This window comes from Triturus cristatus, chromosome 2_1, assembly GCF_964204655.1.
Source record: "Triturus cristatus chromosome 2_1, aTriCri1.1, whole genome shotgun sequence".
Taxonomy (NCBI): Eukaryota; Metazoa; Chordata; class Amphibia; order Caudata; family Salamandridae; genus Triturus; species Triturus cristatus.
In genome coordinates, this window is record NC_140581.1 from 1,120,224,149 (window position 1) to 1,120,251,109 (window position 26,961).

Genomic DNA, 26,961 nt, shown 5'->3' on the forward strand with positions numbered 1-26,961 from the left:
AACCTGTGCGTGGTTGGAGTCGTGCAGTTTGACTATCATTGCTAGCAGCTCCAACGGCATCCCCACATCCATAAAAGCTCTCCGCATTTTGTTACGAGGGACCAAGTCAAAGGCAGACTTCAGGTCAATAAAGGCCGCATATAGCGCGCCCCCACCTAGGAGAACAACCCGCCAGTAAATCATCACAAACCTAAGCACCTGATCGATCGTGCTGGTATGGGGCGGAAACCTGCCTGCAAGGGAGATAATATCTTGGATTCCTCTATCCACAGCTGGATACGACACAGTACCAACCTGGCAACTATTTTATGAATGGAATCTATAAGGCTAATAGGCCTATAGTTGCCAGGTAGTGCACGGTCCCGCCTTTTTATATACCGGTATGATAACTGCACCGGACCAGGTGTCAGGAGTGCAAGCGCCTCTAGCAATGGCATTAGCAAGATAGGTGATATACACCACTCAATTGTCCTTATCATGGACAAATAGATCTGCCGGTACGCAGTCAGGGCCTGGGGCCATTCCTCTCGGAATTAAGGAGAGGACTGTCTCAACCTCAGAATTGGTAAATAAAAGGGTGGGTATCAAGGAAGGGATTTTAAAATCTTCCAAATTATTAACGGGGGTCGAGAACTGTGCCTTGTAGTACGAGGCCCACTGTTCTGGCGGAACATAATTAATAGGTGTAAGAGGTGTCCCACAACTCCCCCACTTCACCAGCTGCCAGAATTTTACCATGCTTTGCTCGTTACTGGCTAAAAGCAGGTCGTGCCAGCGATTATCGTCCCACTCTTTTTTAGCTTTGGATTGGGTTGCTTTGTCATTTGCCCTGGCAAGTTTAACTTCTCCCATATCTTTGGATCTAATGGCCCTTGTCAGTAAACGATAAGCCTCTCTACAGGTTTTATTGTACCAGGTGGCCATTGGTACCCCTGCCTTCGCCTTCTTTTTTACTGGTCTTGATAAAATATGATTTTAATTTTGAAACCAGGTCTCTATGAACCTGGGGAACGATTTGGTTAATATCCTCCTGTGAGACACAGCTTTGAAGACAGGTTATTGAATGGGCAACCAGGGCCTGCATTGCGTCCAGATTCCCCTCATTCTCAATAAGCCAAGACCATTTTACTGTCCTCATATCATTTGAGAGTAATACTTCTGGTAGTATGTCCTCTACGACCTTTTTATGGATATTTAAAAATCCCGGGACCTTGACTGTCAAAATGAATGGGTCATGGTCACTTTCTATGCGTTCCTGAACCAGCATGTCAAGGAGGGAGAGCCATGATTCAATATTAAGGAAAATAAAATCAATACGACTACTCCTTATACCGTTGTTAAATGTATGCGCACCCTTCCTGTCCGATCGGGACCTCCCGTTCACTGCTCGCACACCCCTTTCCAGGCATAACCCCTTAAGTTGCAAAGCAGCTTCTGTCCATTTTTTAATTGGGCGCAAATCTAGGGACGGGATATTCCACAGCAAATCCTCATCGGTATTTAGATTACCATCCTCTAGATCAAGCGGTTCGAAGGTGCAATTAAAATCTCCCATTATTAGCAAGTTACACCCACCCCTCTGGCTATCCAGAAAACTATCAAGGAGGGCGACAGTTTCAGAGCGCCTTCCGCCTGGTTGCCCTCTAGCGTAGATGTTAATCATCAGTGTATCTTGAATCTGGTCCATCCGAAGCCGTAGTGCCATAATATCTGGACTATCAATAGGGACGACCTTGAACTTGCAACCCATTTGCTGTCTCACCCAACAGGTGAGAACGCCAATGGGTCTACCTTTCCGTCCCCCTTGGGCAGGTTTGGAAAAATAAAAAAACCCAGGATGGTATACCTGATCAATGGACCAGGTCTACTGGAATACCAGAATGTCAAACTGTTCAATAAAGGCTGCCCAATCGCAGGATGTGATTTTGGGCAGAAGACCTGCAATATTCCAGGAGCCCACTGTCATAACAGACTTAAGGTGCCCCTGGGATGGGCTTTCTGGTAAGGGATAGGGAGGAGGTACGATCTCAGCCACCTGCGTGTCAGAGCCATAGGGACAGTCAGATGAGATGGAGCCTGCTAGGTGAGCATTGACCATGCCTCCCCACCCCTCCATTCTCTGTTCCACTTGGACGGGGTGGACTCCCCCGTGCTGGCCTGGATTTTTACCTAATGCGTCCCGCTCCATTATAATATCCCGAGTTCTTTGATGGGAGTCGGGTGGGATGCAAGTAGGGGGACAATTACCATGGGCCTCAGAGTCCCTAAATATACCAGTCCCAGATAAGTCAATACGGTCAGGTGCTAAAAGTCAGTCGATGTCCTCTGATGAGGAGAGGACATCGAAACGATCATTAAGGGGGACGGGATAGTTAAATTGACCATGTGCTTGAAAAAACCCTCTCCCTTCAATAAACTAATAGTATCTGAGGGTCGGTAAAAGTACCCCAGGGGGAGAACAGAAATATCATCCCTGACATCACCAGAATTTGCTGAACCAGACCAGGGGACCTGAAACTTAGAACCACACAGTCACCCCTGAGGGACTTTTGGGACTTCCCTACCCATGGTACTCTGCGGACCATTTTGAATTCATGGAACAAATGGTTTTTGATCCCCGTCCTTAAGCACAGTAAATGTAAGGCCTTGTTTCTCAGGGTTGACCAATCCTCAGATGCCTGTGGAGCTAAACCAGGGACATTACCTAAAACTACAGTGTAGGGAGTGGTTTCCGGGGCAAGAGAAGCACTTCCAGAAAGGCGAATAGGAGTCCTGTGCTCCACTCTAGCCGGAAAAGTCTCCCAACCACCACTTGATGGATGGTAGGAAGGTCTTCAATCTGTTGGAGTTGCATTCGCCTGGTGTTGATGTGGAGTTGTGTTCCCATTAGACACCAGAGTTCTCTGATCTGCATCACTCACAGATGACCTCCCTTACACAGCAGCAAAACATCTGTCACCATTGTCAGGTCTGGGTGGGGAAGAGAGCGGCCTGCTGCTGGTCCAACTGTGGTTGAGCAGCTACCACTTCAAATCTGTTGAAGTCTCCTCCGAAACTTAGATGGAGTCGAAAAGTTACCCTGGTACTGGGCAAACAGAGTCTTCAGATTCCACTGCAGAGCCCCCATACACCACTTGACATAAATGATATAACAGTATGCTTGAGGCCAATAAGCCAAGAAGCATCAGAATCACTCTCACTGAGACCAAAGACTGAGGCAAAATAATCAGGATCCTATCCCAAACACCCTGGACATGTTGTGACTGAGGGAAGCGCCAGAACTGCACCATCTCCAAGATGGCTCCAATAAAGGGAAGCATCTGCGAAGGAGTCACTTGCAACTTTGGCACATTCATTGTGAATCCCAATGATGTTAAGAGATTGACTGTCATCTGGAGGTGGTCTACAAGTGACTGTGACGAGCCTGCCATCAACAGCCATTCACTGAGGTGGGGGGAATAAGGTTATCCCCAGCCTTCAAAGGTGTGCAGTGACCACAGTCATCACTTTTGTAAATACTCAAGGGGCATTGGTGAGGACAAATGGGAGTAAAGCAAATTGAAAATGCACCTGGCATATCTTGAACAGCACGTGATGTCGGTGGTACTGCAGGAAGGGCACATAAAAGTACATGTCCTGCTGGCCCTTGAGACTTCTCTGAGGATATAGAGTGGTGAGATAAGGGCGATACACGATTTGGATTCTTGCGTTTTCGCTTCCATTTAGACTTTGACTTACTAGACAATGTCGATCATTAAGACCTGTTATGGGAATGGCCTAAAGAGCAGGAACGAGTATGCGTCCTTGAATCCGAGCAGGAGTGGGACTTGACATAGCTTTTTGCAATACTCGTCTATATACAGCTTCACTTCACGTTCCCAGATTACATTTAGGTTCATGTGCAGTCTTCACACAATTTAGGAGTCATGCTAGAGCTCAAATACCAAAAGCACACCTTATGAGGGTCACCGACATCTGTTTACAACGGTTGAAGCATTTGTTGCTACAGAAAAATCAGTTGCATAGTTAATAACGTGTACCCCTGTCCTGAGCTCCCCTGCTGCAGTGTATCTGGATCTTTGGTAAAAAAAATTGATGGTGAGATTACATGGATCATGTGTGTGCGCTATGACCTATGCTTGTTTTATGGACCACGGTCTGCTTAAACAGGGAGGGGCACCAACAAAACTAATTTTAAGGGCTGCCTACCGTGTTTTTAGTGATCAGCAGAGGAACGGGCCTTTTTAGTTGTGTTATGTGAGTGGCACCTTCTGCCCACTTGGTAAAGTTCCACTGCTGTGTGTTTAACTCACCCTTGGCCTGCATTGGACTGTGCGCAGCGCTGGTGTGTAAGTTTGCCTTTGGGAAGTTACAGTGCCTCGTAACATAGGGCGCACAGTTGCGGGTGCGCACTGGGATACATTTGCACCTCTGAGAAGGTACAGTGCAACAGGAAATGTGTGGTTTTGAGATAAGTGCTGGGTTATATATGTGCGATCTGGTACAGCATGTAGGAGTTAGCATGCAGTGTTGCTGAGCGTGCTGGGATGTATGTATGCGTGCAAGGGTACAATATATCGGAGGCTGTACATGTGAGTGTGCAGTGGTATGTGTGTGTAACCTTGGAATGGATACCACACATGGAAAACACTGGGTTCCATTTATGGAGGCCCGGGGCCCGGGGCTTGCAGGCAGATTATGGAGAGATAGAGGTATTCTCCAGACAGCTTTCTGGATTGCTGCATTCCTGAGAGCTGGGTGGGACACACACGTGAGGAAGGAAGAGCCAGGATCTTTGGAGTTCATGAACATGGGACTCTTTGTTTCTGAAAGGAGGTCACTGGTCAAAGGAGCCTGCGCACATGGGAGAAAGGAGATGGGGCTGATAAGAGAATCAAAGAGTAGGGCTGGGGCTCTTTGGTAACCCTTTGATGCACGTATCACTGAGGCTAACATCCAGGTGTGAACCTCTATTCACTCCCATGTTCTGTGTTTAGTGCTATCATGACTGGAGACTCTTACTGTGATGAACTGTTCTCTGGAGGAACAACACAACAAAAGAGTAGGCACTTCAAAGCGGGTAAGCCCCAGAACACGAACTTCTTCAAAAGAAGACACTAAGGGGCCGATTACGATGGCGGGCGGTCGGACTGCCACCTGCTACTGCGGCTGTCAAGAGACCGCCTGACAAGCAGGCATCGTTCCCACTGATGCCTTACGATGAGCGCTGTGCTGGCGGTCGGACAGTGCTCCTCATCATGGCGGCTTGTGCTGCGGCAAAAGAAAAGTGGCGCAGCACACGCTGCCATGATAAGTAGCACCTCCTGCACTTGCATGCAGCGTGTGTCATGCACCATGTGGTGTACGGCATACAGTGCATGAAGATGAGTGGGGACACTACATGTGCCCCAGGGCCACTTTACAGTGGCCCACGACGGACGAGGGCCCTGTTTGGGGCCCCCCATATTTAGTTTCCGACAGCTTCTTCATGGATGGTCTTGAAAAGGCCGTCGGAAAGAGATATCGTAATCCTGATGGTGGTGCCTGCCTCGGCACTGCCGTCATTCGGGAGTATGAATCCGACTGCCGCCCCGTCTGGATCACTGATCCTGGCGGAGGTGGTGGTCTCACCCCAACCACTGTAAGTCCGACTGCTGGTACTGTAATCTTGCGGTCGGACTGAGGGGTGTCGGTGGGTGGCGGTGTGCCTGCCATCATAATAAGGCCCTTAAGTGTGTCTGGAAATGGATTGTAAAAAGGAGAGCTTGAGACTCCCAAGTTGTCAAATTGAAGCTGTACATCAGCAAACAGAAGCTTATCATGAATTCTGGTTTGGTGACAGGACAGGACTGAGGACCCGCCAGTCTCCCATGTTGAGTGAGGGGACACCACCAGAGAAAACCAAGAATACTTGCCTGGAGCCTGTAGCAACAGTTTCTGCCTGATCCAAGACCAGCATGCCCGGTGAGAGGTAGGAGATTGCATGAGCAAGCACGCTTCGGTGGTGGTATGCCAGTATCGGAGTTTGAGATTCTGGTCCATCAGGAACAATGTTGTCTGCATGTGTGTGCTGTGTGACCCCCAGTGTCCGGGAAGAGGGTTTTCCCCTGAGGACAGCGTGCAGTCATGATCAGCAGTGGGTTGTGACATGAGGAGTCAGAACCAAGTTTCACCTACCTGCGTCAGGGAAAACCCAAGACCCACCCCCAGAAAAAGGAGGAGACTTACCACCGGATCAGAGTAGTGCTGTGGACATCTACCACAGCAGCCTCAGACTCTAGAGTCCTTCTCACCGCCAGGCAGGGAACACTCGCCTAGGAACTCTGCAGATCTAGCAAGTGCGGTAAGACTGATACCGGGCTCTAGGGCCCTGGGGGGACTTGTTCTAACCTGCCTATGTGCGAAGACACGTGGACTTTTGCTAAAAGCCATTATAGAACTTTAAAGACTTGAAATCACTGGAGGGGCCTAGCTTGGATGTTGCCACGTGGGAATGGGTAATAACCATGCTTCAAGACCGTGTAATTAGTTGCAATGTGTTGTATTGAACTTTGTGTTATTAGATAAATAACTCTTTTTACATAAAAGGAAGTATTTGATTGGAAAATCATTTCATGGAGTTACTGGTCATATTTTGAGTTGTGAGCCTGTGCTCACCTTTCATGTACCTCCTCCCCAAGAACCCTTGGACTGCTCAACCCACGCTATCACTGATAGTCAAGTGATTAATGGTTGTTTGGACCAGTTCCTCAAAGCCCATAGTAGGCCGAACCCCAAGACATTCAGAGTGAAAGGTCTCACCCACCACGGTTGGGCCCAGTAGCTCCTGCTTGCCCAGTGGCCTTCTGAATGGAGTTGTGACAGCATGAATATCCTATCTGCCTTATTACACATGCATTACATCCTATGGCACTTGTGAAGTGGAGTGAATACCTGACATGTTGCGAAGGAGTAACCTGTCTGCCAAACTATAAATCAGGCCCTAAGTCTCTTAGAAAGCAACAGAGAGAGATACTGAACTGCCATCAATCATTCTAAAAATGAAATGTACTCACTAAACCAGACACAGCTGCTGTAGAGGTTGCTATTGCCGGGATGATATTCCCAGCGATCCGCTTTGCTTTGAGGCGGTCTGCAGGTTCAATGTTGTACATCTTGGCACGAAGGTTAGAGGCTGCAGTTATGAAATTTATATGTTCATTGCTGTCATCATCTTTTTCAAATGAAAGGGTCTTCATCTGCAGGTTACCTGGTCAACGGAAAAACCCGAAGTTAATCCAGTTTAGAAGTACTGAGATTAGGGAGAGAGGAATGCGTAAAACTGAAAAATCAAGAGTCCTTCATTCAAAATGGAAACAGCGATCTCCGTTCTAATCAGGTGCTATGTGAATGTATTAAATCAATGTACTCTGAAAACTACAGAACTGTGGTTTCTAGCTAAAATACTCAATATTTCTAGTTTAATTGCATATAGGCACTTGAGTGGGCATCAACACATAGTGAAAGTATGATATGAAAAAAAGGTCTGGTATATTGTATGTCATGGCAACCACTGATCACACATTTAAAAGCTTAGAATAAGACCAACATGACATTGGGGTCTTGTTAAACACTAGTAACAACATTTTAACTAACAAGCATTTGCAATGCAATAGGTCTCTCATTTATACGAGTTTAAGCTATTGGCATTGTAAATGACAATGCCTATTATTCATGTGTTAAAAAACAAAAATAGGAATTGCCATTTACAATGCCAATAGCTTAAACTCGCGTAACTGCGAGACCTATTGCATTGCAAATGCTTGTTGGATTCCTGGGTCTAACTGAAGTGGAAAGTGGCTGGATGTGGTGTTAGATCAGAGAACAGTGGTCAAAACCGCGGCCAATGCTGTCCTGAGTAACTAGTTGACAACAGTGGTGAAGGGTGAAACTGAGATCTTAATCTGGTTTAAATACTTCCTTAAAAAAACATCCCAAGTCATCACTACTGCATGACTTTGTTGCCCGATTTAGCTCTTTTGATCTTCTGAAGAATGCATTGGTAAGACCCCGAAACAGATGGACAGTAGGCAGCAGATAAATATTGGGGCACGGGAGGAAAATGATCGTGCTTGGAAACAGAGGAAGAGCCACTCTTTCAAACTTGCCCATCTTCTCACTGACGGGTAAGGTATTCCACTCCCAGGAAAAAGTAATTAGCTTGGGAGAAATTATAGACGAGTACACGTCCTAAGTCTTAACAAGGAAGTAGGCGATAACTTTTTAAACGAGTGGTGCGCGAGCGCGCCACTCCAAGACATCTGTTTCCTATTATCGCGCACGTCTCTGTGCACGATAATTGCAAACAGATGTCAGGCCTGCAGGTAACCAACACCAATAGGCCATGGGCGGATCAATGTGTCCTGTCCGCCTTTGGCCAATTGCATGCTGTCTTTGTTAAAAAGACGCACGCAAAGGCCAATAGCGTGGGCCAAAACAAAAAGCACAAGCACGAGCTTGTGCGATTCTTACGTTAGTTTCCGAAGCCCCTACATGAAGTCTTTGCAAGAACAGCGCATGTGTGCTGTTACAGGCTCAACCTAAAAAAAATGGATGAAAGAAAAACAAGTTACTTACCTGTAATACTGTACTAGGATAAAAGATGATGGAAGGGAATACATTCAGCCCTGACATCAGGAACCTGTAGTGACAAATGCTCTTCTCCTTTATTGCAGCCTTACATTTTAGGGCTCAAAGAACAAACGATTCTCGCAAGCTTGCTAGAAGTGAAGGAAGGCCCTTGTCTTCATGAGGGATACTAGTAAATTGAGTCATTTTCCCAGGAAACAGTCGATTTCTAGAACGTTAAAAACTCTGTAACTAGACATTGCAGGGGATAGACCATTACCTTTTAAGCCTTGGTGAAAAAATAAGAAACCTCAATTTTCGCATGTCCAATCATGAGTTAACCAACCCAGGTTTTATTTTTCTTAGCCTTCTCGGATTGTAGCCCTATTGATCCCATTATATAATCAGGACAACAAGTGTCAGAGAACTAAGTAAAAAATCTTGGGTTGAAAGAGATTCTGACGCATGGACTTTTGCAACTTGAGTGCTCTGACAAAGCTTTTGCAAGGCCTTGCATTTGGACTTGCAAAATCTTTGTCCCAAGGACTAAATTGGGTGGATATGTGGAAAACAAACACATGCCCAACAGACTACAGTCTGCATCTGTTTTAGAATATCTCTCAGACTACACAGAACAATTTCAGGTGTAAGATCACAGACCTGAAAGTAGGGTTGCACTAAATTCAGGTAATGTGAAGGATGACCTATAGCAATGGCATGTTATGACTTGCATGAATTATGGCAGGAGGTTTCACATCTCTTCAATCTCTTCTGTGTGAGCTAGTTTAACTGTATTCTTAACATACTGCTAGTACGCTTAACTACGTTGCTCAGCCAAAGGAACACAAACTGAACATCTACATAAAGATTGAGAGGGGCCACATTACTGGAGAACAAGTGGACTTCTGTTTCTTGCTATGATGGGAACGTATGTCAGTCTGGGAGCTTTGTTTATCCTTCCAATACACCGAGCACATGAGCCCCTGATTAGTCTTCAGCTCTATCATCAGAGTTAGGAATCAGAAAGTGTTCGCAAACACACAAATTACTATCATTTAGGTACATTACTATGAGCGAATAGCACACTGTCTAGATCAGTGAATGGAATACAACTGCCGCAGGCTTACATTGGAGAACAAACATGTCACTTATCCATGAGAAAGGTCTTACACTTTGACTCTATTACAGTGTCACATCTTGTGCATAGTTCTGACACATAATGGTTAGCTGGTCTTGGAACATTATTTCAGCCAGAGGTCTGCTCAAACCACATAGGAATGTGCTACCATCGCAAAGTCATACTAACTTTCTGCGTCTCCTGTGCCTATCAACATCTATATTTGTGGGCTCCGTTCAGCTACCTTCAGCAACCCAGTGTTCATGGGAAATGGGTATGGTCCTTTGACTTCCACGTGCTGGAGGTCCAGATCTAGATGGCATTCAAGTCTCCATGTGTGTGGTGATGTTGCCTTGCTATTGGCTGGCAAGGAAGAAGGGAAATGGGGGAAGATTTGAATTGAGACCTGAGGAAAATGGGGCAAGGCAGGGAAGAGCCAAATGCCACATCTGGAAAATCTGGTTCGGGTTTTGCCAAGATCCAAAAGGGTCTAGACTCTTCCACATAAAGACGAAAACATGAACATAAGAGAGTGGGGCTAAAGGAAAAGTTACTAACCTTCTGTGAATATCTTTCTGGTGGCTACTCTACCTGCAGATTTCTCAGCTCTGAATATCCCAGGTGCAGAATGGATCTGGAAAAGATTTGCAATAGTTCTCTGGTGCCAGTGTGTGGAGTCAACTCTATTGCGATGTCAGAAGTGGAGTTGGGAAACTAGCATCGGAGTCAAAAAGCCTTGCCCTAACATCAGTTCTGCTGGTTTTGCCACTACTTACGAGGCCTATTCGAGAAGATGGAAACTTGTTTATTGGTGCAGTTCCTTACTAACTTGGGGCCACATATACAAAAGGCTTCAGCACATTGATGGAAAACCCCAGCGAATACAGGAGGTCGGCCGTAGTCTGCAGGTGGGAGACGACTGCCTGGGGCGAGCCCGCATTTAACAGCCAGTCGTCGAGATAGGGGAAGACTGAAACCCCTACTCTGCGCAGATGAGCTGCGACCACCACCATCACTTTCCTGAGCACCCGAGGGGCGCTGGTCAGGCCAAAGGCGAGCACAGTAAACTGAAAATGCTTGTGGCCTACCGTGAACCGCAGGTAACGCCGGTGGGTCGGCAGGACGGGGATGTGATAATAAGCGTCCTGCAAGTCCAATGCTACCAACCAGTCTTCCGGGTCGAGGGCAGACAAGACCTGAGCAGGCGTCAACATCTTGAACTTCTCCTTCCGGAGGAAGCGGTTGACATTCCTGAGATCCAAGATAGGACGCAGGCCCTTGTCCTTCTTGGGGACCAGAAAGTAGTGGGAATAACAACCACAACCTACTTCTGGGACAGGAACGCGCTTGATGACTCCCTTGGCCAAAAGAGCCGTAACTTCCTTCAGGAGAAGGGCCAGGTGATCCTCCGACTTGTGGTGGTATTGCGGTGGCATGGCTGGAGGGGTAGCCTCGAAGGGAAGGGAGTTGCCCCTTCGGACTATCTGCAAAACCCACCTGTCTGACGTGATGGTGCACCATTGCGGGGGTGATGGTGAATCCTGCTGTCCACTGGCGTTTGATGGGCCTGAAATGTTGGCCTAGGAAGGTTTGGAGGCTGCTGCAGAGGGGGGGTTGGTGGACTGGCCCGCCCGCTGGCCCCCGGAACCACTACGGTTGTTTCCACGTCCACCGCCGCATGAAGGTTGGGTAACTTGCTGCGGCCTGTGGCTCTGGGCGGGACATAGCGGGGCACCCTTCTGTAGCCACAAAACGGGCGAAAAGCAGACCACGCAGGGCGGGTGGAGAGGCCCAAAGACTTGGAGGTAGCCCGTGAGTCCTTGAAACGCTCTACCTGCTTTGTCGCCAAAAAGGCGACGGCCATCAAAGTGCATGTCCATCAAGGTGTTCTGAAAAACCCCCTAAAAGCCAGTCGATCTCATCCAGGCGTAGCGACGAAGCGCTACTGACATTGAAATGGTCCTGTCCAGACAGTCGGCAGTGTCCAGCCCACAACGGATGTTAAACTTTGCTACATCCCTCCTGGCGGCGACAGCCTGGGAGAGCACGGTCCGAGCCTCCTCCGGACAGCACCTGCGCAACCGTATCCCACACTGAGTGGGAATAACGGCCCAAGAGACATGCAGTGTTTACTGACCGCAGTCCTAAGCTGGCGGAAGAGAACATTTTCTTCCCAAGATGGTCCAGCTTCTTGGATTCCCTCTCCCGTGGAGCGGTTGGGAATGCGCTCTTGGAAGTGGAGGCTTGGACCACCAAGCTCTTCGGGGTGGGGTGTTGGGAGAGGAAAGTGGGGTCGCCCGGAGCTGGGCGGTGTCGTCGGGCGATCATCCTGTCCACAGGAGCCCCCGTGTTGGGCATGGACAACATGCCCAAAAGGACGTTGGTGAGGGCCTCATTAAACGGCAGCAGGGGCTCTGAAGAGCTCGCAGGTGGTTGAATCACCTCTGTCAGGAGGTTAGTCCTGATCGCCACCGTAGGAAGCTCGAGGTTGAGAGCCTCGGCCGCCCTACGCAACACCACTGCGTATGATGCTCCCTCCTCCGTAGCCACTGACAGAGGAGACAACATGCCAAGGTCAGGGGAGGTGTCGAGACCACTGGCATCCCCCAGTTCCTCTCCCCAGTCCGGTTCATCTACCTGGTCGTTCAGAGGGTCACCTGACCACTCCCAATCCTTCTCCTCATCCTCTGGGCGCCATTCTGGTGGTTGAAAAGGGACCCCAGGAGTGAACAGGGGCACAAAAACCCCTCTCGGCGCCGGATCCGTCATCAGGCGTCGCCGGTCCGGCTCGGGGTCCACGTCTAGATGGAGGCCGGGGGGCTGACCTGTGTCGAATGCGGTATTGGTGTCAGAAGAAGCGATGCCGGTGTAATCAGGTAAACCGGAACCAATCCGGATCCCGGCTTAGATCCAAAGGGGCCGGAGCCGTCGGCGGAGAAGATCTAGGCCCCCCCAACCGAGTCTGTGGGGCCCAAAGGCGCGCCGGCGGGTTTGGGCTGCCCAAAGATGGCATGCATCGCCTCATAGAACGTACGAAGCTGGATCCCGGGAAGGGAGGGAAACGTGGAGTCGACTCTTCGGGCTCCGCGCACGGAGGGGCACCACCTGCCTCCCTCGTTGGGTCGGCCGACCGACAAGGAGAAGTCGAAGAGCAACGATGCTACTTCTTCTTATGCTTCGACTTACCCGACACCGAGTGCAAAGACTTTGACGAATGGTGGTGATCAGCGACCGGTGCCTCGACTTCCATCGCGACCGGGACCTCGAACGGCACGAAGCCGACTGCCGGCGTGCCAGCAGCTTTCGGGACAGCTCCCTGAAAGCCTTCGGCGCTATCGACCGGCAGTCGGAGCACGACTTGGGGTCGTAGTCGCGCTCCAGGCAAAAGAGGCACACGCTGTGTGGATCCGTCACCGACATCAGTCGGTTACAGGAACCGCATGCCTTGAAGCAGGGCATCCCTCGTCCACCAGGAGTCGAAGACTCGAAAAAGTAGTCGACAAAAGTCGAGAAAAAAGTCAGTCAAAAAGTGACTGGAGGTACCCCTGTACCTGGATCTGCGCTGGCTGGCACGGAAAAAGAAAGAACTGACGTCAGCATGTGAGGGCGGTGTCTAAGTAGCTGCCGTGACGTCATCCCGGAGACATGATGCCAAGGCGGAGCCGACCGACGGCACCTGCCGACGTGCAGAGGTACTGCCGACGAAAAACTTTCCGGATCCAGTCTGACGCCTGGGGGTAATTCTAGGGTAAGGAATCTATAACTAATGTCTTTCTTTCAGATATACAGGATGATCCTTCTGGAAATTGTGCTTTTCTGGACTACTTTACCATTTTTGCAACCAGTGTAAGCAATAAACAGTGGGTCATCTGATATTATGTCCTTGGTATGGTTGATGTAAAAGTTCACTGATCTTCTACGGTCTAATTTGTGCAGATGTTCTTCTTTAGAAAGATGCAGCAGGGGATAAAAGGTTGGTAGTGTGAGAGATTATTTCAGATGGAGTGGGGACATGACCTTAGGCAGGAAAGCCATCTTTGTTCACAGCTCCACCTTGCCTGGGAAGAAGCAGGTGAATGGAGGGAAGATCGAAAGGGCCTGAAGCTCACAAACATGCCAAGCTGAAGTAATGTCTTTCAAGAAAACAGTTTTGAAGGTTAGTAGCTTCAACTGACAACTGTGCAGGAATTCAAATGAAGTCCACATGAGAAACTTCACAATCAGGTTACAATCCCATTGTGGTATAATGGATGGCATCTGTAGATACTTATTTGTCAAACCTTTCAGAAATCTCAATAGCGCTGGAGGGTTGCTCTGGGAGACAAAGGAATGCTGATAATGGTCCAGGCTAACCCTTCAAAACAGCTAATTCATTCCCCTGCTAAACTAAGGACAGCTCAATTTGTAGTACATTGGTGAGGGATGCCTTAATAGTATCTATTCCTAATTCGGCGCACTAGGAAACAAATTTGTTCCACCTACCTGAATAGATTGACTTGTTGATGGTGAGAAACCAACTCGGGCGAACTGTATTTGATGAGCCAGTGGTCTGACATGAACCGCTACCACTACCATGAACTTTGTGAAGACTTGAGGTGCTGGATCAACTCAAAAGGAAGCACGGTAAACTGGTAATGGCCAGAACCCATTACAAAGTGCAAGTACTTCCTGTGAGCACAAAGCATCGGTATGTGGAAATACGTATCCTGCAGGTCTATCAAAACCATCAAGTCTGAGCCTTATATACCCTAGGCTTCCTTCCATCATACCCCCCCGAAAATATATCCGTAGTACCTAAATGGATATTAAAATCCCCACAAACTATAAGCGGGGAGGGCCAGGCTGCCAGCTCAAGCTCCAACTCACCCCACAGATCCGAATCATCAAAGTTGGAACCATAAATTGTACATAAAGTTACCCCACATGGTAATAGAGCAATAGCCCATCTCCCCCACCTATCTGCTAAAGTTCGCTCCGTCTCTGGCATGCGAGTGGTAGTGTGTATAGCTACCCCTCTTGTAGTGGTAGTTTGACGTGAGCAAACCACCTGTTTAAACCCAGGGATACTATTTAGCCCTCTTTTTTGAAAGGGTATATGAGTTTCTTGTTGGCAGATAACATCTACCCCCCATGAGCGAATAGCTTCAGCAGACCTATACCGTTTACCGGCATCATTCAACCCCCCTATATTCAAGGAACAAATTCTCAGCCTACCCATCATAATAACTTTTATTCCAGTGCAGCGACTTTAAACATCTCAGTAATACAGTATCAATCAACCTATACTCTTTACCAAATTTCCCTGATTTCCCTGAAATTTTTACTCCCCCCCCTTACCCTCCCCACCCCACTCCCTACCCCTCGGCTACTCACCCAACCCACCCACCCCACCCAAACCACCCACCCTGCAAATGAAGGCAACAGACCAGCCAGGTCTGTGGAGGATGAATGCTGTGCTCTCCCGAAAATAAACGTATCTAAACTACCTAAGACTTTCTAACACTCTCTCAATCATCTGCAAAAAAAAAAAAAGAATAGCGGGGGAATTACACAAAATCTGATATTAAGCTGATTTCACCCCAGGTTAAACTTTCCCTCCTGTATCCAAAAACTCCTTTGCCTTAATCTCGGATGTAAAAAAGCTTGTAGTATCCTTCCAAATTACTTTTAAGCGAGCAGGGTTTAAAAGAAAAGCCTGAGCTCCTTTCTCTTGGAAGGGTTTAATCATCTGACGTAGGCGCCACCGGCGCTCCACGGTGACATGGCAAAAATCGGGTCTAACGAAAAAAGAAAACCCCTCAGCTTTTACTTGGGCATCTGGCCTAGCTCTTTCAAAAACACTTTGCCTCAACAAAAAGTTCCCAAAATATACCAATAGCGCCCTTGGTTTAGCATTAGGACGGAGAGGTGGACGAATAGAAAAGGGGACTCTGTGCGCCCTTTGTACCTCCTTATCCCAGTCCCAGCCAACCAGGTCTGGCAAAGAGGTCTGCAACAATTGGACAATGTAAGAACGAGAGTCAGACCCTTCCTTTCCTTCTGGAATACCCAAAAATCTCAAATTGTTCCGACGCTGATAATTTTCCCCCTCCTCAAGTTTCCACTGAATATCAATTAATCGTGCCTCATGAGCATCCACTTGGCCTTTGGAACCAGCAACCTCTACTTCCAACACATCAGTCCGAGACTCAATATCAGTCATGCGGTCACTAATATCCTTACAGGTCTTAGCGACCTTCCTGATAGCCCCTTGGAGTTTACGATAAGCATTCTGTGACCTCTTGCTTTCCGCCCGGGACTCCTCACGATGTGCTGCAACACATTGCATAATCGACTCTAGTGTAGAAGGAGCTGCATTAAGCCCAGCTTCTGAGCCAGTTGTTGAGTTAGGATTAATACTGCCCATCAATTGATCTCCGAGTGTATAGTCCCAGTTCAGAGTCGCCTGTTTCTGGCCTTCAAGACTCGTTGGACAAAGATTCAAAGAACGTACCGTTGTCACAGATTCAGAAGCAGACAGTAGCTTAGCTTTAGACTGTGATTGTGGTTCGTCGCTAGACAGGGTATCTCCGCCTGAATCAGACACACCATCGGACCACGTTACATCAGAAAGAGAATAAAAATCATTTGTCTCTGAGTCAAGATCCCTATCGCAGTCCTGGCGTGGAGTTCGATGGCCCCTGAAACCCCCCTTTTTTCTAGGGGTATGATCTTTCATCTGAGTAGGGGTACTCTTATTTTCCCCCAACAAAACCTCACTCTGACTCGGCAGTGGCACAGATACCTGAACAGGGGGTATATTCCCCCCACCCACCAATGAAACCAACAAACTCTCCTGGTCCTGGTCCTGGTCCTGGACTGAGCAAGCACTCTGTATATCTGTAGCAGCATTAAGCTGCGAGCCCAAAGGTTCGCCTTCGACACCCGAGCCAGCCATGCTTAGTATGGGCTCCTTCCCCCCCTCTTTCCCTCCAGACGGCTCTTTGCGCGACTCCTTACTTGGTGGTTCAAGAGCCCCAGCTCCACCTTCTTCCCCGACATCTCTGCCGTCTCCACTAGCGTTGTGGTTGCCACATGCATTGCTATCCTTGTTGAGGGCAGCCGGCGCAGCCTGCGCTCTCAGCAAGTCAATTACCGAAACTGAGGACCGATGTGGCTGGGGCTGCAAGCACCCGCCCTTCCCCTTCCTGTCTGCGGAGGTCTCCGGGAGAGCACTGTGCTTCTGTCTGCGTCCGCGACCGGGAGCGTCGTTCTCTGAAGTAGTTGCCGGTTGCCCCGGTCGATCCGCTGCACCTTTCCCCCGCGGAACCACCTTTGGCCCCATATTTGCGGGACGGATTGAAGCGGCGATCGGCAGATGGGAGGTACAGAGCCTCTCGATACGTTCCAGCCGAGGCAGCAGCTGCTCCGTGTATCGGGCCAATGCGGAAACCCAGCCGCGTAAGTTATCCGTTCTACAGTAGTCTTTATGCATTGAGTTGTTTCTCTTAGCAAGGGCGCTCAGAAACGTGTGGCGTCCTTAGTTTAGAGGCATTGAAGTATCATCATAATTAAGAGAGTTTCTCGTCTTTACTCCGGGAGAGCGCAGCCGGCTGAACACCTCACTCCTCACTCAGCCGCGCATAGATAAATTATATATTTCTATTATAGGACGTGCTAATATCATTAAAATGACTATGTTTCCCAAAATTTTTTATTTTTTTAGATGCATTCCAATTGAGCCCCCTAAAGAGTTTTTTCAAAAAATTGACGGGATATTTTCTCAGTTTGTATGGGGGTACAAAAAGATTAGAAGATCTATAAAGTTAATGACTTTGCCACAAGACCGCGGAGGATTAGCTATCCCCCATATGAAATTTTATTTTTGGGCTGTAATGCTACAGCAAATGGTCAGCTTATTTCGACCGAAATTTGGACCAGGTACAATCTCGGCACAGTATAACACGGACTCCCCTCCATCTGTCTATGAATTAGCATTAGGAGACTATGCACCAGGCGTTTTAGTTAGGCAGTTAGATGGCAGCTATTATAAGAGAACGCGGTTCAAAATAGTCAGAACTGCCTGGAGTGTTTGGAGCAAAATAAGTAAATGCTTGGGGATCCCCAAGATACATAAATATCATGTTATTTGGCGCTCGTCTATTTTTCCACCTTTATTTTATGATAATTTAGGAAAAACCTGGGAACTGGCTGGTATAAATCTAATCGGAGACTTATTCGTGAGATCCAAACTAAAATCCTTTCAAGAGCTTCAAAGTCAATTTGGGGTGGAAACTAAGACTTTTTTTAAATATCTACAATTTAGGGAGATTATCAAAACTGCAAAGTTTCAATTAACTGGATTTGACGATATACCAATGCTCGATTGGCTCGGGCATAGGCAGCCTCGAATAAAGGACTTATACTTAATTTTGCTGAATGCTAATCAAGATGATATCGTCAGTTCCGAAAGTGCCTGGGCAGGCTTATTAGGGGACCCAGACGTGGATATTTGTAGGTCTCTTTATCTGTCAAAAAAAATATTTCTTGCAGCTAACCTTAAAGCTCAACATTTCAAAACTTTGTTTAGGCTATACTATACCCCGGCTAAACTCTTCAGTTGGGGGAAAAGGGAAACTGATTGCTGCCCCAGATGTGATTATGGTCCGGCAGATATAATACATATGTTTAGTGGATGTTATAAACTGGATAATGTGAAGGTAAAGATAGAGAATTTTCTTAATCAGGTTACTGGTGGCTCGGCACGACTAACTTCAACTCTGATCATTTTAGGGATTGATGATAGTCTAGGTCTAGATTCTTCCCAAATTTATTTTTATTTTTTGGCCGTGGCCATTTTTCGTTTAACTATTGCAACTCATTGGAAGGATCCTGAACCACCCTCCTTTCAGGAATGGTTTTCAAGACTTCATCATGTTTTTAATTTAGAGAAGGCACTTTATAAATGTAAAGGAAATAGAGCCAAAAGAAGAGGTTTTCGGATATGGGGCCCAATCTGGGAAACTGATGAGATGTAGAGATGGTTTTTTTTCTCTCTGTACCGTTCAACCGTTATTTTGAAGTGCATAGCTGGCTTTGGAATATGTTATTTGCAGTGATTATTTTGCTTTCCCTCATTGTTTGTATGACTATCTCTTTTGTTCTTTTCTTCCTTATATTTTTTTTTTCTCACAGTGTAACTATGTTTTTCCTGATTTCCCTGTTTAAACCAATAAAATATATTATAAAAAAAAAAAAACCATCAATTCTTCGTGTCCAATGCCAGAAAAACCTGAGCCAGTGACAAGATCCTGAACTTGTCCTTCTTTAGGAACCAATTCAGGAACCTGAAGTTGAGGATTGGACAAAGAAAGCCATTTTGCCCCTTTCTGCAGCAAGACTGCCACTTCATGCCGCAGGATCCGTTGACGTTCCTCAGATTTGTGGGAGGGAAGAGGAGGAAACAGGGTGAGTTCCAGCAGGCGGGTAGACTATATCCCTTTTTTATATGCTGAAGGACTCTGCGGTCTGAAGTGAAGGCCTTCCAGACCTGTAGAAATAGGGACACTCTTTCTCCCACAAGCACGACATGCTAATTCACAGTTGTGCTGCTGCTTTTATGGTGGTGCTGGGAAGAAAAAGTAAACTGGAGCTGTTTTTCACGGCCTTGTACTCATCCTCTGTACTGGAGAATGAAAGGATTTTATTACTGTTAATGACCAGGGGCTTGCTTTTTATTGCAAACTTCCATCGTAAAGGGACAAGGTTTTCAGAATTAACAAAAAGATCCACAAGAAGATTGTATTTCCAGATATTTGGCTGTGGGTAAGCCTTCTTTAAAGCGCTCACGGGCAGCATCTGCTTTGTGGACAAACAGGTGTTCCCCATCAAAGCGCATGTTCATGAGGGTGTTCTGAACATCTGCTGAGCACCCCATAGATCAGAGCCAGGCATATCTTTGAAGGATGGCATACGAATCCATGACTTTAGCTTCAGAGTCAGCAATGTCTAGGCCAGCTGCAGATTTTTTACTTTGAAAAAATGGTCATTACAGTGGTCCGGGACTTTAGGCACAACTAAGACTGCCATACCCCAGAGAGCATGAGTATAACAACTAGATAGATTCCAGCATAAAGGGATCTGAGGGTGAGACTTCCTGCAAAAAGTTTTTTTTTACCTATAGCCTCCAGTTTTTTCAATTACTTATATGGCGAATGTGTAGAGGCGTAGCGGTTAAGTTTTGAAGTGGAAGAACTCTGTAGCACCTTGCTCTCTGGTGATCAGTGCACAGATAGAAAAACAGGATAACCGGGCACTGTTCTGTACTGGCGAGCGATGGTTATATGAACACTTGGGTATGCTGAAGGTTTGAACCATGGCTCCTTTAATGTCGCTGTAAAAAAAAATGGATTATTGGGTGACTTCCCACTCCAAGGAATAACCAAAGCCCTTGTCAAAGTGAACTCTTTAACTTACTAAATTAACCTGACTTCAACCCAACTGGTATCTATAGCACAGAGCAGACAGACTTGACTTGGGGCAATATGTAAATATGTACAGTACCAAAACAGTAATAAGGTCAAAATGTAAAACAATAAAAATCCTAAACTGAAACAGCAAACTAGAGTAAAATTTAACAAACAAATTGTCATCAAAACTATATAAATCCAGTAATGGGAAACAGCTATTTGAATTTTTTAAGTTTTAAGTACAGTTTTAAGTAGCAGCACCAAGTAGCACACAGTCTAATGATAGTAAACAGTTGCAGTAGACCATAATCTTGGCGTGATATGAGGCTGGCTGTAATGGGGGGCGGGTTGGTTTTACCTTATGACTTACTGCTTAATGTCCCAATCCACCACAGAAGTATACTTCTAAAGCCCGCCAGGACCTTAGGGAAGGCAGTTAGAGACTCACAGGGTCTCTGGCAGAGGCTAACATTAGGGTCCACTCCAGGTCCAGTTGCCAACAGTCGGCTGAAAAGTTGCAGGGAAGGTCTCTTGTAGATGGTTGTATCTCTGTAGCCTGAACAGGAGGTCATTCTTGTGACCCTTGAAGTCCACTTCTTTGCACTGGGTACAAGAGTGAGCAGGTCCAGTTATTCAGGTCTCCTCTCAGGCAACACAAAAAAATGTCCAGTCCTCCTCTGTTCTTCTTCAGGTTCAGAAAGTGTTCTAAAATGGGTGCCGGGAGATGCCATATTTATGCCTGCCACAAGCTTGAGGGTGGGAATGACTCCTCAGCATACCCTAACCAATGGGGTAAAAGTTCCTGAAGCCAACACTAAGCATGTTGCACATTTGTAAGATGGTAAAAGTCTATGGTCACACTCCACTTCGTCTATGACGGCTGGGTGTGTATATGGGGTGTACTATGGTAAAACTAGTGTCTTTCCACCCCTAACACCATAACACAGTTTTAAGCAGACTTGTAGCTTTAATAAACCTAGAGACAGAAGTTGGGTAGAATAAAAGAACAAGCTACTTACCTTAGGGTTGCACCTTTTCTGGTACAGACTCTATCTAACCACAGATTCCTCAACTTCCCAGGCATTAGCCTGGATCTGGAAACGTTTGCATAGCAATGTCCTCCAACGTCAACAGGTGGCGTCGGGCGATGTCATGGTTCCATGTGCGACTCTATCTTGTGCGGCTGTGAAGTCGGCTTCCCTAAATATACGTTACCTGATCATGCTGGCATCTGTTTCTTTCCATCCTCAGCCCGTACCAACAGACGTGGAGCCATAAGAATCCAATTTCAATGTACATGTTAACTATACATTTTGTATGCCCAGAAATTCACAATCATAAATGAGTATCCACATAACCTCTACGTGACCCTGTTTTACAGAACGGGGAGGTGCTAGGGTAGGTGAGGAATCTGCAGTTAGATAGAGTTTCTATCAGAAAAGGCATTACCGAAGGTAAGCAATTTGTTCTTTTGACAGGGACTTCTAAATCGCAGACTCCTCACCCTTTGAATAGATAGCGTAGCAATACCTCCGAGGTAGTGGATCTGTGGACTGCTGCAAGCTAGGAAATCTTGCAGGAACGACCGGGCAAAAGGTCCTTCCCTCCTGATCTATTTAAACAATAATGCTTGGTGAACGTGTGCAAAGATTCCCATGTTCCAGCTTTATATAATATCCAAAACCGGTACACCCCTAGCCAAAGCGCTAGTAGCAGCCTTTGCTCTAGTTGACTGTGCATGCAGCCCCTCTGGAGGTTGTTACTAAGCCAAACTATAACAGATCTTAATACAAAAACAATCCATATAGAATGTTTTCATTTTTGTACTGCCTTCCCATTCTTTGCTACGGAGAGACCTATAAAAAGTTGTTCTTCCTGTAAAAACTCTACTTCTCTCCAAATAAAAACTAAGAGCCCTCTTGGAATCAAGATGATGTATCTGCTTCTCCTCCTTTGTACAATAAAGTGGTGCATAAAAAAAGACAAAGTGATGGATTGTCCTACATGAAAAAGTGTAACCACCTTAGAAAGTAATGCTGCACTTGTTCAAAGAACCAACTTATTAGGTAAAAAAGAAATATAAGGAGGTACTATGACAAAGTCTGAAGTTCACTAACTCACCTAGCAGACGTAATGGCTACAAGGAACACTGATTTCAGCATCACCAAATGCAAAGAACAACTGTGCATTGGCTCAAAAGGTAAGCACATTAGATAAGTTAACAGTAAATTTAAATCCCACTGTGGCATTATAAAAGGAACAGGAGGAAACCTCTTCAAAAAACGAATAACAGGTGATTTAAAAAATGGCGGTTAATCCGGTACATGTAAGAAACCCAAAATGGCCGCTAAATAACCTTTAACTGTAGCTACAGCCAGACCTTGCTGAGCCAGTGATAAACAAAAAAAAAAGAATATCTGAGAGGGAAGCTTGTAAAGGTTTGAGCGGACAACAGGTACACTACACCACAAACCTCTAACAACGTCTATCATAAACAGTCTTTGTAGATGATCACTTGACATTCAGGATTACACCAACCACCTCTGGGGGAAGATCATATGTTAAGAACTGCCTTGCTTAATCTCCATGCAAGGAGGTGAAACCTTATTATTGTAACAGGAGGTCCTCCCTCAGAGGCAGCTGAATGGGTGGACGATGCACAAGGCCAGAAGTTCTGGATACCACACTCTCCTCGCCCAAGCCGGAGCTACTAAGATGACTTGGGACCGGTCTCTTTTTATCTTCTTGGGAACTCTGGGTAGTGGAGGATAGGCATACAGTAGTCCCAAGCACCAGTGAAGGTGAAAGGCATCTACTAGGGAGGACTGCCTTGAGTACTCCAATGAGTAAAAAATGTGTGACACTGGCCATTCTCTGCAGTGGGAAATAGATCGAGCCAGTGTTCCCCCCCCCCCATTGTTGGAAGGCACTCAGTACCAAATCTGACCACAGATGCCATTTGTGATCCGCTAGGTATCGCTGGCTGAGTTTGCCTGCTCTGATTTATAAAGATCACGCTAGATATTGGCTAATAAGAGATATGCATTGATCGCTTGGCCACTCGCATAAACGAAGAGCTTCCAGACACAGGGACCCACTATGCCCAGCTTGTTGAAACATCACATGGTGGTTGCATTGTCTGGGAGTACCTGCACTCATTCCCTTTGATCCTTTGGAAGAAAAGCTCTTAAGGCCAATTGGATCGCCCGAAGCTCCAACAAATTTATGTGAAGAAAAGCTTCCGATGGAGACAAGAGTCCTCTCCATGCCCCCAACCCAGTAAAGACGCATCCGTCACAGTGGTCAGTTCTGGATGAGGCAATGCAAGGGTTTTCTGGTCCAATTGCAGTCTAGTAGCCACAACTGAGGGTCTTTTGCAGTCTCCTCCGACACCTGGAGGGAATTTGATAGATTTCCTTGGTGTTGAGTTCACTGAGACTTCAAATTTCACTGCAAAGCCCACGTGTGCTACAAGCAGGACGCAGGAGGCCAAGAAACCCAAAAATCTCAGGGCCACTCTCACTGAGATCCAGACTGCAGGTTGAATTATCAGGATCATATCCCAAATTTACTGCTCTCGATGAGGCGGAGGAATAGCTCGAAACAACACAGTGTCCTGTATAGCTCTGATAAAAGGGAGTCCTTGCAAATAAGTCTGGTGTGACTTCGGCACATTGATGGAAAAACCCAAAGACATCAACAAGTCGGCCTCGTCTGGAGATGGATGGCTACTGCCTGAGGCGAGTCCATCTTTAACAGCCAGTCATTGAGGAATACCCATTCTTTGCAGAAGTGCTGCAATCACCGACATAAACTTCGTGAACACCTGAGATGCACTGATCAGACCACATAGGAGTACGGATATTTGAAAAATGTTCCTGTCCCACCTGAAAAGGCAGATAACCTCTGTGAAACTGCAGAATAGGAATGTGAAGACGCATCCCAAAGATGAAATGCTACCATCCAGTCTCCTTGATCCAGGGAAGAAAGGAATTGGGCTAATAGGAGCATTTTGAACTTGTCCTTCCTCAAAAATAAGTTCTGGGGTCAAAGATCTAAAATGGGGCACAGATCCATGCCCTTTTTTGGTATTAGAAAATAATAGGAGTAACAACAAGTCACTAACTCTGAAAGTGGTACTCTCTCTAGTGCCCCTTTCTCCAACAGAGCCTGAACGTCTGTCTGAAGAATTGACAAGGGGTCCATTAAAAGAAATTGTGGAGGTTGTGGTATGTTTGGAGGGAATATTTGAAAAGGTAGGGAGTAACCTTGTGCCACAATCTGCAAGACTAATTCATCTGAAGTTATGCTCCTCCAGGCCAACAGGTAGTAGGTGATCCGAACCCCAACCAGCTGATGGTGAGGCATAAAGGCTTTGAAGTTGATGAAGAAGGGGGGGCTGGAGTTTGGGCAGATCATTGCGTTTGGGTGGCTGTATGCTGTCTACCTGCCCCTCGACCACAACCTCTAAATGCCTTCTGCAGTGACTGGAAGTAAAGGCTCCAGTGATGCTCTTGATGGATCTAAACTTTCCGTAAGTAAAGTTGTTTTAACCTCTTGTGTAGGTAAAACTAAAGTAAGAGTTTCTGCTCCTCTGTGAATAAAAGCGGCAAAGGATGATGCCTCCTCAGTAGTCATAAACGGTGTAGGGGATGATAAACCTACATCAGGAAAAGCATCAAGACCACTAGTGTCTGGTTAATCCTGTAGAATATCCTCTTGAGTAAGTCCTCAGACTTTATGACGTCGATGTTAACATCATGACTCCACGTCCGACGTCACAACAGTTTCAACTCCACCTGCTGGCACCCAAGAGAGTTTATCAGGTCCAGTTGGAGCATGGAATAATTAAAGGTGAGGATTATGCAGGTAGAAGTAACCATCAGAAGAAGATAATTGAGGGGAAAATAACCCCTTTGTCGTGAGCAGAGACAAGAACAGCTGGCCTTAATGCAGTCCATTTGTCTTAACTAGGGGTATGAGGAGGAGAGAGGGCGAACAACTATGTCCCTCTTACCTGTATAAACCTCTTGTTCACGGTCTCCAAAAACATGATCATTCACCAATATACACTTGTTATGCTGCAAATGAAAGGACACCCTTTAAAGCAACAAGGGAACTGATTTGCGGTTTTGGCTACAATCTGAAATAAAAACACTGAGTGGTCCATTTCTTTCTCTCACAGACTTGCCATACTGATGTCATAAGTTTTTTGTTTTCTCAATGTTTGTTAAATGGTAGATGTGAAGAATAGGTAGGTTTTAAATTAAACAAAATGACATTACTCCAAAACCCCACATATTTGACATTACCACAGTTGCACACACTTCGGTTCCATTTAATTTCTCTGTGGGATATGGGGCACTCATTGCCAAAGGAAAAACATCTCTTTATTCTTTATGTGCTGAAGAAAATGGCAATTCCTTCGATTCACAGTCAAACATCTGGAATAACCACAGGAATACAGCAAATGGGTAGAGAAACACAAACTGAAAAGAGTTTCTTCAGAGAAGCAAATGTTAATTTCCGAGAAACAAACCTATGTACTCCCAAAGGAAATGGTTTAAGAAACTGCAGGTATTGAGTAGAACTACAAAAAACGGTGCAGTAGAATAGAAGCCTGGAACATCATCTAAACTGGCAAACAGCAGAGCAGGAACACGCACTGTTGAGATGTACTGCAATCAAGATGGAATGAGGGAGAGAAGAACACCGGTTGTGGGCAAACATCCCTGAAGCGCTCAGCTCCTAGGAGAAAGAATGCAAAACATGCTGCCGAGCTAAATGAGGTGTTATTGTTAAAACTGGAGTCCCTGGGTCTTCAGTGCCCCTGCACCAAAGTGAAACACAACGTGGAGGGCAGACAAAGTAACCTGTTCGAGGATGCCCTCTCCAGGGTGCAAAGTAACAACAGGCAGAACAGAGTTTGCATTTGAAGAACATATACTAACAGGGCATGAATGCCATGGGGAAGGTGGATACTGGGTGTCTAAAACAAGGTAAAGGAGCCATGTGCCCATTGGCACCCATCTCCACCAACAGGGTGCAGCACTCCCACCAGTGAAAGACAAGATGGCTACAACTGTTTTGTATGCAGTTTTTCGCCTCCCACTACAGATATCTGCCTCATTAGAGTCCAGAAGAGGAAGGATTTGGCCTCTTACAAATCTTCTATTGCAAGGCATAGGAATAGTGAAGAAGTGGTCATCCTACTTGGTGGTTCTGACACTACTTTAATTACACATTTTTAAGGCTTCTTACATGCCTGCCTTGACCATTTACTTACAATGTGTGGCCATGATGCAGTATCCACTTACTGATCACATGAGATGACCCCGTGTGCTTTGCATTTTGTTGTTGCTTTCCACAGGAGAGTTGACACCAAAGGAGCCTGCTTACAGTGGTGCTTGGCTTGGCTACTCACACTACTGCATTCCTGAGGCCATCAAAGGAAGACCCCATTCTTCCACAACACCCATGGGCAAACACACACTGGGAGTGGCTAAATAATTGAAGAAATGTCAAACATTCATCTCATTGATCCCACCAATCAGAAATTGGATATTACATAGAGACAGACAACACCTACGTTTTAGCTCTCCATCCCTATTGCTAAGGAATATAACCAATCTCCCTCACCACTATCAAGGGCACTGCCCACTGCAGGATGATATGGGGCCTGCAAATCTCTTCCCTTCCACTTTATAGGCTGTGCACTGGCACAAATGCAGCAAGCATTCCAACAACATGCACTTTCTCCTGTGAGACCACCTTACATGACCATAGTTG

The 26,961-nt window shown here is 46.4% G+C and overlaps 1 protein-coding gene across 2 annotated transcripts in view; it reads right to left on the bottom strand.

Annotated features, from left to right (window-relative positions):
* Positions 1-26,961, bottom strand: part of UBA6 (ubiquitin like modifier activating enzyme 6) — a 658,681-nt gene that overhangs the window by 132,659 nt on the left and 499,061 nt on the right. For both annotated transcript variants that reach the window (XM_085636514.1, XM_085636515.1), the window contains one exon: positions 7,056-7,249. In XM_085636514.1, the coding sequence (XP_085492640.1) occupies positions 7,056-7,249 (194 nt within the window). The remainder of the gene's footprint in view (positions 1-7,055; positions 7,250-26,961) is intronic.